Source organism: Perognathus longimembris, chromosome 10 (genome assembly GCF_023159225.1).
Source record: "Perognathus longimembris pacificus isolate PPM17 chromosome 10, ASM2315922v1, whole genome shotgun sequence".
In the NCBI taxonomy this organism is placed as follows: Eukaryota; Metazoa; Chordata; class Mammalia; order Rodentia; family Heteromyidae; genus Perognathus; species Perognathus longimembris.
The window spans coordinates 35,167,667-35,181,920 of NC_063170.1; the positions used below are offsets into that span (position 1 = coordinate 35,167,667).

At 40.9% G+C, this 14,254-nt stretch overlaps 1 protein-coding gene across 1 annotated transcript in view; it reads right to left on the reverse strand.

Annotated features, from left to right (window-relative positions):
- Positions 1-14,254, reverse strand: part of Cacna2d3 (calcium voltage-gated channel auxiliary subunit alpha2delta 3) — a 929,381-nt gene that overhangs the window by 88,384 nt on the left and 826,743 nt on the right. Inside the window, exons 27-28 of the mRNA XM_048355814.1 lie at positions 4,454-4,515; positions 3,124-3,168 (exon numbers count right to left, since the gene is read on the reverse strand). Coding sequence (XP_048211771.1) covers positions 3,124-3,168; positions 4,454-4,515 — 107 coding nt within the window. The remainder of the gene's footprint in view (positions 1-3,123; positions 3,169-4,453; positions 4,516-14,254) is intronic.

The window sequence follows — 14,254 nt, forward strand, 5'->3', positions numbered from 1 at the left end:
ATGTCCTCAATGCCAACCAGGTTTGCTTTGTTTCCTGACAATGCTACAGACTGAACCAGGGCTTTGTGCATGCTGGGCTAGTGCTCAACCACTATCCCACCTCCATGCCTTACAGGGCTATTCTCTACCTAGGAAGTTCTTCTCATGCATCATACATCATCATCAATGTCCCTTCCTTTCTTGTCTGCCAGTGGCTTGTGTGTCACCTCTTTAAAGTAGCCTCTGCTACCAATGAGTGTTGGTCACTCTGTAGCACTTACCTAGGACAGTGATTAGATGTACTTGCCTCCCCTGCCACCCAGTAAGCTCTAGGAGTGCAGGGGTCTTTTCTAAATTAGTTTCACACTGTATCTTTCATGGTCAACCAGGCATTCGTCCCTCAGAAGGGCCCAATAACATCTTTGAAGGAGTGAGCATTTGAGACTTCCTCTAATGGGCTCATAAGCTAACATTTGCCCCATGTGCAATAGAGAGCTTTTTAAAACTTCAGTCAGCACTATGGCCAGATCCTCCAAGTCACATGGTTTGGGCTCTGCCTGGACAACTAAAGATTCACACTAGGCCACACTGACCCCACCCACAAGCCTCTCACACTCCTGCTGAGGCCCAAGGAGAGTGCTGGTGGGGAGACACTGGGGCTGGAGGGACTCTAAGGCAGGCAAAGCATGTCTAACCAGTCTGAGGGAGTGAGGCAGGTCTTCAGTGCTGTGGATAAGCCAGAAGCATATGAATTAGTGAACTCCTGCAGCTGTTTAATGGGCCTCTGATTGATTACACGAGGGCAGCTAGGGATTGGAAAGACATGGTCTCATAGACCTATTTAGGTAATACTGAAAAGAGAAAAATACCTGGAAAGAATCTCCTGGGAAAATTGAATTGGGTCTGGGTGAGAAGGAAGGTTGGCATTTCCATTAAAACAATGACAATTACTTGCCTGGAGCCAAATTGTAAGGGTCAAAGAGGAAAATAGATGATAGTTTCAAAGTGCAAACTGAAGACATTTGAGCATCAGATCAAGTTAAAAAAATCAGGAAAATGCAGGGCTTAATTTTCTCCCTCTCTGCCTTCCTTCTTTGTCTATGGTTGTTAGGTGATCTACGACTTGAGTCAGCACTGTTTGCTTTATTTTTTTTCAAATTTTTATTATCAAAAGCACTGTTTGCTTTAGTTATTTTTCAGATACAGTCTCATACTTATGTACAGGTTCAGCTTTAGACTTTGATCCTTTTTACTTCTGCCTCCATGTCCCTGAGATCATAGGCGTGGACCTTCATCCTAGGTTGCTTTTTGTGACAATCTTGCTACCTTCCTTACCAACACTGGCATTGAATTTCAATTCCCCCATCTCTGTCTTCCATATATCTGGGATTATAGACACATACCACCACATCAAGTTTAATTTTCAAAGTATGTGAACCTTTAAATGACAGTTGCCTGGGTTTCTCTCAAGGCTGCTGAAAAGAGATCATTAGTGATAAAGAGAATATCACCAGCCTGTACTTACTGTGCCACAATATATGTGCCATTATTGTCTAAGGCTTCAGATACAGGTGAATCATTACTCAAACCTATTAGGCTTAGAGCTAACATTCAATGTTTGCCATTTGCCAGGAGCTCTGCTAAGCATTTTTAAAAAATATTTTCCCCCCTCATTCTTCATCATTACTCTCTATGTGCATATTTCAATCTCTATCACTGTGTAGTTGAGAAAACTGGGTCATAAAGAGGCTCAGAGAATTGTCCAAGGTCACAAAGCTTATTATTTGTTGTCAAAATCACAGCTCATCAGTCTAATTGTATGACCTGTATTTACTCATCATTCTTCATCACCTGTAATACCAGTCACTCAACAACAAATGATCAACAAATTGGAGACCTATTTCCAGTTGCTCTTTACGTAGATGTACTGAGCTGGTTCCATCTACCAACCACCCACTTACCCACCCAACCAATGAACCAACTAATCAACCACCCAGCTACCCAAACTGCCATCCATCCCACCACCAACTAAACAAACTTGATTTGGTTATTATAAATTTGGGTTAGTAATTGTTCCCACTGAGCAAAGTGAAGAGCTTAACACCGGGCCATATTGACATTGGCTAATTGCACTCTTTCTCTAGTCCTTGTGCTGATCATTGCAATAAGATATTACATGTGAAAGAGAGAGGGAGTTCTGAGGCCCACTTGAATATCCTAGGGAATTGTCCCTGAACTTAACAAAGAACTCCATCCTTTTATAGATATGAGATTGTTTCTCTTTTGCCTGCTTTATTTTGAAATCAACTTCTAATCTGTTGAAATTTGTTTGACTAGGGTTTCTTATAACTTAATGTAACAAAAACTGTAAATATGTAATTATTTATAAAGTTTAGTTTGGGAACCTACTGATGTTTAAATAAGACAGAGAGGAAAAGCTACTTAAACTGGAGTGAAAAGTCCACTATGATTCTTTTACTTGTACTTAAGTAGAGGGGACACTGGATTTCATGTTATAAAATCCTGTTTGATGGGCAGACTTAGGGCCCATATTTTTAATTCTACCAATGATGTTTGGGATTCAAATTCCTTTAACCACACAGAGGAAGAAGGAGAAGAAGAGACGGAAGAGTTCCAAGAGGAAAACACTAGAATGGAATGAAAATTCTTGAATTTCAGAGCTTTCACCTCTAGATTTTCTGAATATTTATGAAATGAAATTAACCAAACCACTCAATTTCTCTCATCTTCTATTTTCTTATCTGATGAATGGGCCAAAAATTCCTACCAGTTTCACTGGATGGCCATAAGGCTGGAAAAAAGGTAAAGCTTTAAGAATTGCATGGCTTTCAAAGGGTAACAATGTCTATTACTTCCTAGAAACAAATGTCCACATTCCGATAGTGCTATCCATGAGATATTAAACACATTTCTCTAGCTCTTATAATCGAACTGTCTTATTAGAAGGGGGGGAGGAAAGAAAAAGAAAAAGAAGCAAATGTCCTTGTCTTTATTTCTTTGATTTTGTTTTTTTTTTTTTGGACGTTGGCCCAGAGTGATGTGTCAGATTTGGTGCTCTGTTCACAGCTGGATTCTCTCCTTCTGAAAGCATGTCTGTCTGTCACCTCCCCTCAGCCATCTTACCTCATCATCACAGCTGATGGAGCACTTGCCATCCAGAGAGGCACACTGTGGGGAATGGGGGAGAAGCAAGGAAAGCCTGTGAGATTCTCATCTCCAGTTAAGAACCAAAAAGCCAGAAGTAGAAGGGTGGCTCAAATGGTAGAGCACTAGTTTTGAGTGAAAAAACTAAGAGACAGTGTCCAGGCCCTAAATTCAAGCCTCGATGTGGCGTGTATGTGCGCATACACACACACACGCATGCACACACACACACACACACACCACCACCACCACCACCACCACCACCACCACCACCTCCACCACCACCACTACCACCACCACCACCACCAGCAGCACCACATACACACACAGAAAAAGATGGAAAAGAGCCAGTCCTCCCCAAAGTTTGAATTGAGAGGCCTCAGATCTCAGCCTCCATTTGGCTTTCTTCCATTTATTTTAATTTATGTTGTCATTCAATGTTGATAATATCTTTTAAAGACTTTACATCTTTTGGTAACAAGAGACATAATTATGTAATTATTTAATTTAAAATTATTTCACAGTGACCTAAAACAAAAAACAAACTCTTATCTATGTTCTTAGTTTACAGCTTCCTAAAGTGTTATTAAGAAATGATAAATCAGCCCTATTTCCTCCCTTCATCCTTGATAGGCACTTGGGTTGCTTCCATATCTTAACTGTTTTGAACAGTGCCCAGTAAATCTGGGAATGCAGGTATCTATCTCTTTGTTATTCTGATTTCATTTTCTTTGAATAAATACATCCAACATTTAGAACACAAATGAAAGCAATGCATGACTTGCTATTTCTGGTGAATTACTGAACAGATACCATGGTTGCCCCGTAGAATAAATAGCATAGTAAAGGGCAAGCATTTTCCCAGATTCTCCAAGTGGAAACAGCCAGAGAAACCCTTTGGAGAGGAGGGGGGCAGAGGGGAAAGAGCAGATACCCCCTTTGATAAATCTCATCATCTGAAGGCCTTCTAAATTGCAATGAACAGATTTATAAGTAAATGGCCGGGCATCACAATATTAGGAGAAAGCCACTATAAAATCAGAAAAGGCTCCAATACAAAAGCAAAACCTTCTTTTGGAGATAAATATCTTGACCTTATAATTCAAATTGTTCCTGGGAGTAAATGCCCTGCTCTACCCAGCATGTGGTGTCTTATGTGCTGACAGACCTTTATTTTTCAGTGGAATGAACTGTAATCTGAGCAGCTGGCAGTTCATCAGAGACCTGGCACTTTTCAGATCCGGGTACCCAGATGAGAACACCTGTATAATAGTAAGGCTGCTGCTTCGCGTCGCTGATTCCGCCTCACCTGTCTGCTGGCAGTCCAGAACTTCCTTTGGAAAAATTCAAGTTTCATCTGAATGCCTACAGCTGGGAAAAATGATAAATAAAACAAAACATCAGAGATCCCTTTACACAATTATTTAAGATTAACATCGACAATAATCCATCACAGTGAGAAGCCAATATAAGCATAGCAGAAAAAAAATTTATAGTGAAACATACAACTAAGACCTTTATTAAACTTTATGGTAAGGAATTCTTGAGGTTCTCTTTATAGAAGTCTTAAAATAAAGCAAGCTGTATGCAGGGCAGATAGAACTTTGGAGATATATCACTTTAATTATTTGAAAATCCATATACTTGCAGTAATATCCCCCTAACATGAGCTAAAAATAAGAAAGAAATACATGGGAAATATTAGTATTTCTTCAGGTCCTGATTCAGCTATTACTATATGAATTTCAATGTCTAAAAGGTATATTCTGCTTGTGTTTTTGAAATCTATCACTTGAAAAGCACTTTGAGACTGCTGTTTTGAAGAGAGTCACTTTGCTCTGACATTGCTTCACAGGCCCCCTAGTGTCCACAGCTCAATTCTTTTCTTTCCCCAGGAACTGTGTTAAGACTATGACAGCTCTGTCTGTGCAAAGCTTTCTAAAGCAACAGCTAATGTTGGCTCCACTACTAGACACTGAAGAGGAAGAGGTTATAAAAGTGACCGGAAGCTTTGGGAAGTAGAATTTGGTAGAACCTCAGAACCAGAACATGAACAAGCTCTTCATACTTCTCTCCATGGTGCCAGTTCAACATAGCTCAGAACCAGGCAGAAATCTCATCAGATGATTTTTGAACAGTTCAGAAGAATGACACCGCTGGACTCATCAGAGGAGGCAATTTACTCTGGTATACTCTAGCAAAACCTGTCCCACCAGCACTACCATTTATCTTTCCATATTTCTTTCTTTTACTTAAAACCCTATGATAATTTCAAAGTAAGTACTAACATCTATCAAAAAAAATAGACAGTTACAAGAGAAAAGTACCCTTATCTACTCCTGGAGTTTTGCATCATACCATGTGAGACATTCGACTTGGATAATCATTGCTGTGTTGGCTTCATGAACTATAGGAGACTTAAGGACGTCTTTGGTTATTGCCTTCATATGATTAGCTGCATATCTTTTTTATTTTATTTTTATTGTCAAGGTGATGTACAGAAGGCTTACAGTTACATATGTGAGGCAGTGAGTACATTTCTTGTCATTCTTGTGACCTCCTCCCTCATTTTTCTCCCATCTTCCCTCCTCTCCACCTCCCCCCAAGTTGTACAGTTTGTTTACAACATATAGTCTTGTAAGTATTGCTGTTGCATTTACTCTTAGTTTCACCATTTTGATGTTCCCTTTCCCTCCCCTGATTCAGACAAACATGTATACAATAACCAGGGTACCAAAATCAAATACAGTGACAACAGGGGCTAAATCATAGGGAAGGTAATTCCAAACAAAATTATTTCAGCAATGCCTGAGAGCAAATGTTAACTGGGTTTGCACATTTGGAAAGGCTTGGTTATCAGTCATTGGGGTTAGGTTTTCAGTTCTCAGGTGGGATTGGATGCAAGCAGTGCTGTAGTGTGCAGATGGGGTCCATCTCTGCACTGGTCTTTTTAATGCATAGTGCTCATCTCATTCTGCCCTAAATTGTGTCCTCTGCGTTTGGGACTTAACCTCCCCAATAACAAAGGTCCTGTCCTTCCTCCCTGTTGGACCTCTGTCAGCCCCCTCCCCCCCCAACAAGGTACCAAGTACATAGATGATCCATCAAAAGTAAATGAATCATTTAAAATAAAAAATCCAACATGTAGTTAGCATTTACAGAGAAGGATGGAAGAATAATCAAATGACAATAAGGGGTCTTCAGTGGATAGTTCCCAACACATTAGAACCACCTTTGGAACTTTAAGAAAAAGTAATGACATCTGGGTGACATCCCAATTCCATTTAAACCAGAATTTCTGTGGGTGCTGGGTAGGCACAAGTGGTTTTTAATGAGCATTAGGTAATTCTAAGATATAGCTAGGGTTGAGGATGAATGTAGTTCTTTAGGAAATTTAACTTCTGTAGAATATACTGTGTAGAATATGGGCTACTTGGTGAGTCTCTATGACTCAGCTTCTCTTCCTAGATTTGAAGAAAATTGCAGAGAACATCTGAAGGAAGGTGGAACCCAAGAGTTATTTGTAGTATTTCAAATGGAGTTCATTGAGCAAAATGTTCTATAATTCAGCATGCAGGGTGCCCAGCAGAAGCCCACTAGGGTTGACTCTGCTGCACTGGCAACAGGGAGGAGGGATGGAAATTTCATGAAGAGGGCTTGGGATAGTTATCTCTGGTTTTACCAAAGGCAAGTAGGGGAAGATAGCAAACTGACTTCAAAAAAGAGAGCCTCAACATTTCCATAACAGCTAGTAACTCATATTCAAGAAAAGGAAAGTGGGTTTCTCTGTTGTCTTTGTGGGTCTCTCGTCATAGCTTCTCTTTGGCATTGCTCTCCAGCCACCTACCCCAGGCTAGCAGTCAAAATGATTTTATTATTCATGTCTCATGGCCAAAGTCAACAGCCGGGCAAGCTTTGGGTGCCCTGCAGGATGAAAACATGAGCATTGCTTGAGAGAGTTGCCCCATGGCAATGTTTTTATGATGTTTCTCCTTCAAATAGTCAGCTTCCCTGCCCCTCATCACCTCTTTAGTTTCACCATCAGCTCCATGTAACCTTCTTGAATACTTCCCATGCCCTTTCTGAGCACATCCCATTGTCTGGTGGGGCCCCATTTTCACCTCCCTAACGAAGCTGGCTGTTTCCTCCAGGGTGTTTATGCATTTCACATACTTGGAGCCTGCTATCATCTGCCTCTGTCCATCCTATATCCCAGCTCTGCAGGGCGCTTTCATCTTTCCTGGTGAGTCAGTCCCTCTGTCCCATTAATCATGTGGGCTGCTTTTCTCTGATCTCCCTCCAATGGGCTGTACCCTCTCCCTGGTCCCAGTGCCCTAACCTAGACACTGTTTCCCTCACTCCTCACTCTCTGTCTGGGTTCACAGGGCAACTGTAATTGGTCTGCTTGGTTTCAACCCAGCTATGTTCCTGCTTGCTGATCCCTGTGCCTCCTCCAGAAACTTGGGCTTCCCATTCACATCTGGGCTCACTCCCAGTATTCTCATCTGTAAGTTTGCTTATTTCTTTATGATTATGAGATTCACAAACCCATTGTTAAATCAAAATCGTAATTATTTGGTTTTTTTTCTGTAGCCTTCTCTATACTAAACTCTAGCTAAGTATTTATAGGAAAAAGAGTATAACACCTCCTTCAGTGACTACTTGAGAAGCAGCTAGAAGGTAAATGCTACACTAGAGCAATAAACAAAGAGCTGTGGGGTACAGGGTTGTTCTAGGAGAATTTTCAAGAGCTTTGTGTACGAGAAGGCACAGAGATCTGATTCATAGCAAAGAAAGAATCATGAGAAGATGGAGACCAAAATGGAGGGAGTAACGGGCAAAACATCATGCATTTAGAGTTCACCTTATGTTTGGAGGCTTCAGAAGAATGGGCATGGGGACCGGGGTATACAGGCCAAAGTTAAATGAAAAAAGGTATTGAGTGACATCTAAAAGATATTCTGTAGGACAGGGCTCACCTTTGGGTGAGGGTCTAATCTGTTTGTAAATAAAGTTTTACTGGAACCCAACCATGTTCACTTGTTAGATGTGATTATAATGACAGAACCAAGGAGTTGCAACAGAGACAGAATGGTCCACAAAGTCTAAAACATTTATTATCTGGTCCTTTACAGAAAAAAAGATTCATATATTCTCAGGTGTCATTAAAAATCTTTATAGAAGTGATAGGAATAGATTTGTATTTTAGAAGGTCCATTCTGAAAGCTAGCAAGGGAAGTGCTAGGCAGAGAGCCCAGGTAGTGGGACACAAGCAAATGAAATAGATTAGCCACTGGTACATTGAGATCATTATTTGCTGGCATGAAAATAATTTAAAGCACAAAACACTAACAAGCAAAATAAAACACCAAAAACCCACCACAAACATTACTGTTTTCCTGTTTTGTTCCACATTTTTCCTTTTCAACTTTTATCAGAGAAAACATTTTTACTTCAGCAACTCCACTCCTTTTCCATCCCCCACAATCTACATGGAACCTGAGATCTTTGTCATGCCCGTCTGTTTTGTTCTTTCATCAACATTTCAGGCTATAATAGTATATTCTGCTTCAAGTCAGTCTTGCTAATTTAATAAGGAGGAAAAAAAGACAGAAAATGCTCTAGTGAAACTCAAGTCCCAAGGAGAGTGCAGAAAATAAAAACACCATTCCTGGGGTTTGAAATTTTTTAGACAGTCCAGAAAATCATCAACATATTTTCCCTGGTGTGGTACTCCTCACTTCCAGGGCTCCCTGCTAGGAACCTCTATCCTTTGTATGTTGTTGATATCTTGTTCACCTCACAGGAGCTGAATAGATCCAAGTAACATTACTCCCTCTCTATATCATCTCTATTTATCTATCTATCTATCTATCTATCTATCTATCTATCTATCTATCTACTATCTATCTGATCAATATAGAGTGAGCCTCCAGGACAGGAGCACAGCAAAACAACAAAATTATTGTTAAGAAAATTGTTACTCCAGGCCCCTTCACATGGAATATTTATGTATTCCAAGCATGAGCATCTCTTTGGGCTTGAATTATCCATGAGAGACTGTTCTTCAAACTCATCTCAATGCAGTATGAAGACCTGGGTACATCTATTCAGCTTAGAAATACAGAACACAGGCCTTCAATGGAGTGTCTCCATCTATACCTCTTCTTTTTCCAATCTTCTGACTTTCTATCCTACTTTCCCCTCTCTTATTCCTTCTTCCCATGTTTGTCAGAAACCCTTTGTGCTCCATGGCAGGTGTGTTGTATTCAAGACATACCATAAGAGCCAAGCATTGCAAACTGGGAAGGACACTCAATTATCTGAAGATGTGCACTGAAGTATTTCAGAGGGCTTCAACAGAGCACCAGAATGATAGGCCATTTGACTTACAAAATGTCTGTGATCGATTCATTCAAATCTAGGGGCAGGCAACTGACCTCCAATCTTCTGAGTCTGTGTTGTCCAAACCAGTAACCATTAAAATGATTAAGTTCATAGCTTCATTCTTTAGTTACCCTAGTCACATTTCAAGAGCTCAATAGCCACACATACTGAGGCCACTGCACTGGTCTATGCCCACCTAAACAATTTCCACATTGCACAGTTTTATTAGACAGTGGGCAGTACTCCCAGAAGGGATCACAGAGAACTGGTTACCAGCACTCCTTAGGGAACAAAGGTAGAGTTCCCTATAGACTTGCTCATGTTTCTACCCCTCAGAGGCGAACGAAATGAGGATGAGTTGGCGGGGGGGGGGGGGGGGGTGGAGGGTTGAGATGAGATTAGATAGGACTGCCAGCATGAGAAACTTGGATCAGCAATGGGAAGTTGGTAATTAGCTTAAGAGAACCCTGAAGAAATCAATGCAATATGCTCAACGTGGCTACCACCCCCCAAGATTTATTTATTTTGCTTTATAAATTTGAGAATACAAATTACATTTCCAGTGCTATTATATTCAAAATGCATTCAAGATGAAATCATGCATGCATCTCATATCACGTTAATAGACATGCATTCAAGTGTAATCCAAAACTCACGAAGTAACAATGTTACATGTAAAATTAGAAATAAAATAACTTTTTCATATTGTATTCATTTAGAAATAATTTTCTGTGGGCTTGGCCTCAACTTGCAACATACCCTTAGGAGCACAAATCCGGTTTATAAAATAGTGCTCACCATGCCTGGCACAAAAGTTCACAAAAACGCCCCTGCTTCCAAACATGCCCAGTCCTCCAGCCATAAGATACACCCACATACACCCCGAACACATCCAGGAGACAGAAAAGCACTGCTGCCATCAATAGTGAATTACAACCAGAAATGTTTTCCTGGGAAACAGGCTGTGAACATTGTCTCTAGAACTACTCTGTGCACCCCAAGAATATCAATTGACCTCCATCTCCATAGGAGAGTCACACTGGCTCTAGTTCCTGGCCAAATTTTCCTGGAATGACTCTGAAACAAGGGTAAACAAGATTACATTATATGAAGTGTATCTGAACACACATAGGTTGCTAGTTTTGTCAACATTCATGCTATGATTTGCTTCTAGAGCTTTTGTTCTCCTACTTCAGGGCCAATATGCCAGGGATGCCAATATGTGGAGACTGGGCAGAAATTTTGCCCACCAAAAATACCAACTGTTCTTTAGGGTGTAATATTGGTAAGTAAATCTTTTCCAAAATCATCTCAGCTAAGAAATCTCTTACAATGGATTGTTTCCCTGTGGGATCAATGCAAGTGGGCTTTCCCATTCCAGTGCTGCTGCTTGCCTCTTCTGAAATTGTGATCACCTACGTTTACTCAAAACACGCGAAACAGGGCAGGTACAGAATCAGACAATGCTACTGTCCCTGACACTGTGGTGCCAGCTCCTGTGCTCACCTGCCAGGTGCTTGGTCACAAAGCTTTTCAATGGCTTGGCCATTCTTTCTGATGCACAGGCATAGTCAGACCCTAAAACTAGCCTGCCCCAAACAAGGGATGTTTCTTCGAGTAGATTCCAATTGATGGCTAGAAATCTACAGTTTAAAAAATCTGCCTCTTGGGCTGGGAATATGGCCTAGTGGCAAGAGTGCTTGCCTCATATACATGAGGCCCTGGGTTCAATTCCCCAGCACCACATATACAGAAAATGGCCAGAAGTGGTGCTGTGGCTCAAGTGGCAGAGTGCTAGCCTTGAGCAAAAAGAAGCCAGGGACAGTGCTCAGGCCCTGAGTCCAAGCCCCAGGACTGCCCCTCCCCCCCCAAAAAAATCTGCCTCTTTATGAGGGACAGTAAAACCAAAGTGTGTTAATAATAAGTACTTCATGCCAATGATGTTCCATATATCTCCTCCCTTAGGGGTAACCTTTCCTCTAGACCCAGGCTCTGTGAACTAATGCCCATTCAAGTTTTCTCCCCAGAAAATTAGCTCCCTTGCTGGTTATACTTCTCAAGCAGGGTAGTGGCTATTTTTACATGGCTGGGTTAATATCTCCCAGCCAGTCTTAGCCCCCTTTGAGAGTGCCCCTGGATTTTTATTGCTTTGTACACAAGATTGCTAGCAGTGAGGGTAACAAGGCCTGGCACATTTGGATCCCAACTTGCCTTCATTAACAGTCAACCATAATAGCTGTTAGCCAAGCCACATTTGTTTAAATGTTTTCTTCTGTTTGTTTTCAAAATAGTTAATTGCAAGTAGAACTAACAACAAATCTGAATGTCACTTCTTTGGAATATTTCATGATTAACCCCAAGTTTGGAATCAGGCCACTGTATTGAGTGTTGAAGGAAAGAACTCTGACCTTCCTTACATCAAATGTGGGCCTATTCCAGGGGTCTGCTAATGTCCAGGAGAAATGACTTACCACATGAATAACAATTTAAAATCGTAATGTGAATTATGTCATAACTCATCTGTTAAATATTTCATGTGAAGATTTTAATGAATTGCATGATGGAATGTTGGACAAAAAAGACAACTGAAATCCTGGGACTAATTTGGGTGAAATTGAAAACTGAGAGTACCCTCATGAAGATGTGGGGGGAGAAAAGGCAGCTGCTCCCCTGTCCCTTCAGCGTTGGGCCGGCAAACCCCAATCTTTTCTTAAAAGATTATAAACTAGGGAGAATGAGCAGCAATAACCTTTAGGAAAAATGTTTGGATCAAAGCAAAATGCATTTGTTATAATCTCTGCAAAGCTTGAACATTAATCTCCAAGGTATGGTATTATTTCAGAAATTAGGAGTGTGTAGGGACGGAAATCTTATAGCTGTAGACACACCTCATATTTTAGCTGATGCCAAGTAAAGAAATAGAATGATAAAGGGAAAAAAGATATTTTGAATATGACCCAAACAGATTGCATATTTCTTTCCTGAAGTATTCCCTATGGTGTATGGGGTGATCTTTCTTATATGTACATGCTTTTAAATAACAAAGAGCCACATGATGTATGTCTGTGGTGAGAGGAGGGAGGAGAAACAGGGCTCACATTATCCCTAGATTGACAAGGTGATAGCAGAAGATTTCCTTTGAAGAGTCATGGCTGTAGAGCCCTATTTAATCTGGAAGTATTCTTGCCTGCTGACTAAGCCTGGCAACTGTGGATAGGTAGGTGTAGGAAGACCTAATGTCTTTCTTCAATGATCACATTGTGTTTGTCTCATCACAGATTTTTGAGAATAGTCTCCTTTCGTAGAAATGTAATAAATGGAAATTATTCATATTTCCTCCATTTGGGTTTTAATGACTTGTTGAAAAGGATTAGTAGGGCTGTGGAGTAAAATAATATTCCTCTCACCCCTGAGGTAATCTGGAAGTCCATTTCCAGAATTCGTCTAAAGAAAGCTGTATTTCCTCAGCTTTCTAAGGTCACTGTGAGCTGGCATTGAATACTTTATACTCACAAAATTCTGAATAATATTATTTCAATAAAGATTTTAAGTCAATACATTTTTAGATTCAATTTCCATCCTTTTCATCCTTTCAGAATAAAACATTTAAGCCTCAGGCTTCATTGTATTTTAATCAGGGCTGCAAAATCAATATCCACTAAGAAAATTATAAGCTCCCAAATTATAGCTCTCCAGTTAATCATTTCTTATTAGGTAACCACTTACTAATGTTTACAAAGACATTATAACAAAATAAAGGGTCTAATTTCTAAGCATTCCAAATCCATAATAGAATGTCCACCTCTAGTTGCCCAATACCTCTGAGCTGAATGTCTGTCATCTCATTTAATACAAAGCAGCAGTAAAATATTCTCATGGGCTACTCACAGAGCTAGAGATGCCTCCAAGTCCTCTGACACTCAGGGCACCTAGAGGGAAAGGGATTTGTCCATGCACATCTGGCTCACTGGAGGGACCCTGAGCCCATTGCAAAACTCCTGAACTCAACTTCCCTCAAGAGCTGGGTGAAAACCGTAGTGACTCCAGGACTACCCCATGCCCAGTATAAAGGGAGCTACAGGACTTATCAACTTCCAGTTATCTAATGCTAGAGTATAAGCCTAAAATGAAGTAGGATTTCCAGATAAAAACATTTTTCATTTGCTCAATCTGGCAACCCTAGGTGGGGCAGGGTCACATGGCACAATCCCCAGGCAATGCCACAGTGACCTCTGTTACACACTGAAGACTGGAAGGGCTGGGACAATCTGTGTCAACAGTTAAGCCAGCTGCATTCTTCTTCACAGCATTTATCTACAATTGCTCTTTCATCCCTTTCCACATGGGGAGAGAAAAAGTAAGCTCCTGGAGGACAGCAGCTCTTTGCTTTGCTTGTGTTGCCTGTGTCTGGAAAAGGACCCAGCTCAGGCAGGCCCTTCCAAAGCCACATGGAGGAAGCAACTGTATGACTGGATGCTATGCTGACTGCCATGTCTGTTCTTCTCAGTTTTTCTCTCAGGAGACCACATGTTTCCGTGCAGGTGGTTTGAATTCTGTCCAAAGGGTAATAGAAAGCTACAAAAATGTTTTCAACAGGAGAGGGAAAGATGTGAACAGATCTGTGCTTTGGAAATGGTAGGTAAAGGTGGTAAGCCATCGGGTGTGTGGAAGGGGAGATGCGGAGGAGTAAAGATCATTCATCCAGGCAGGTGTGAGATGACGC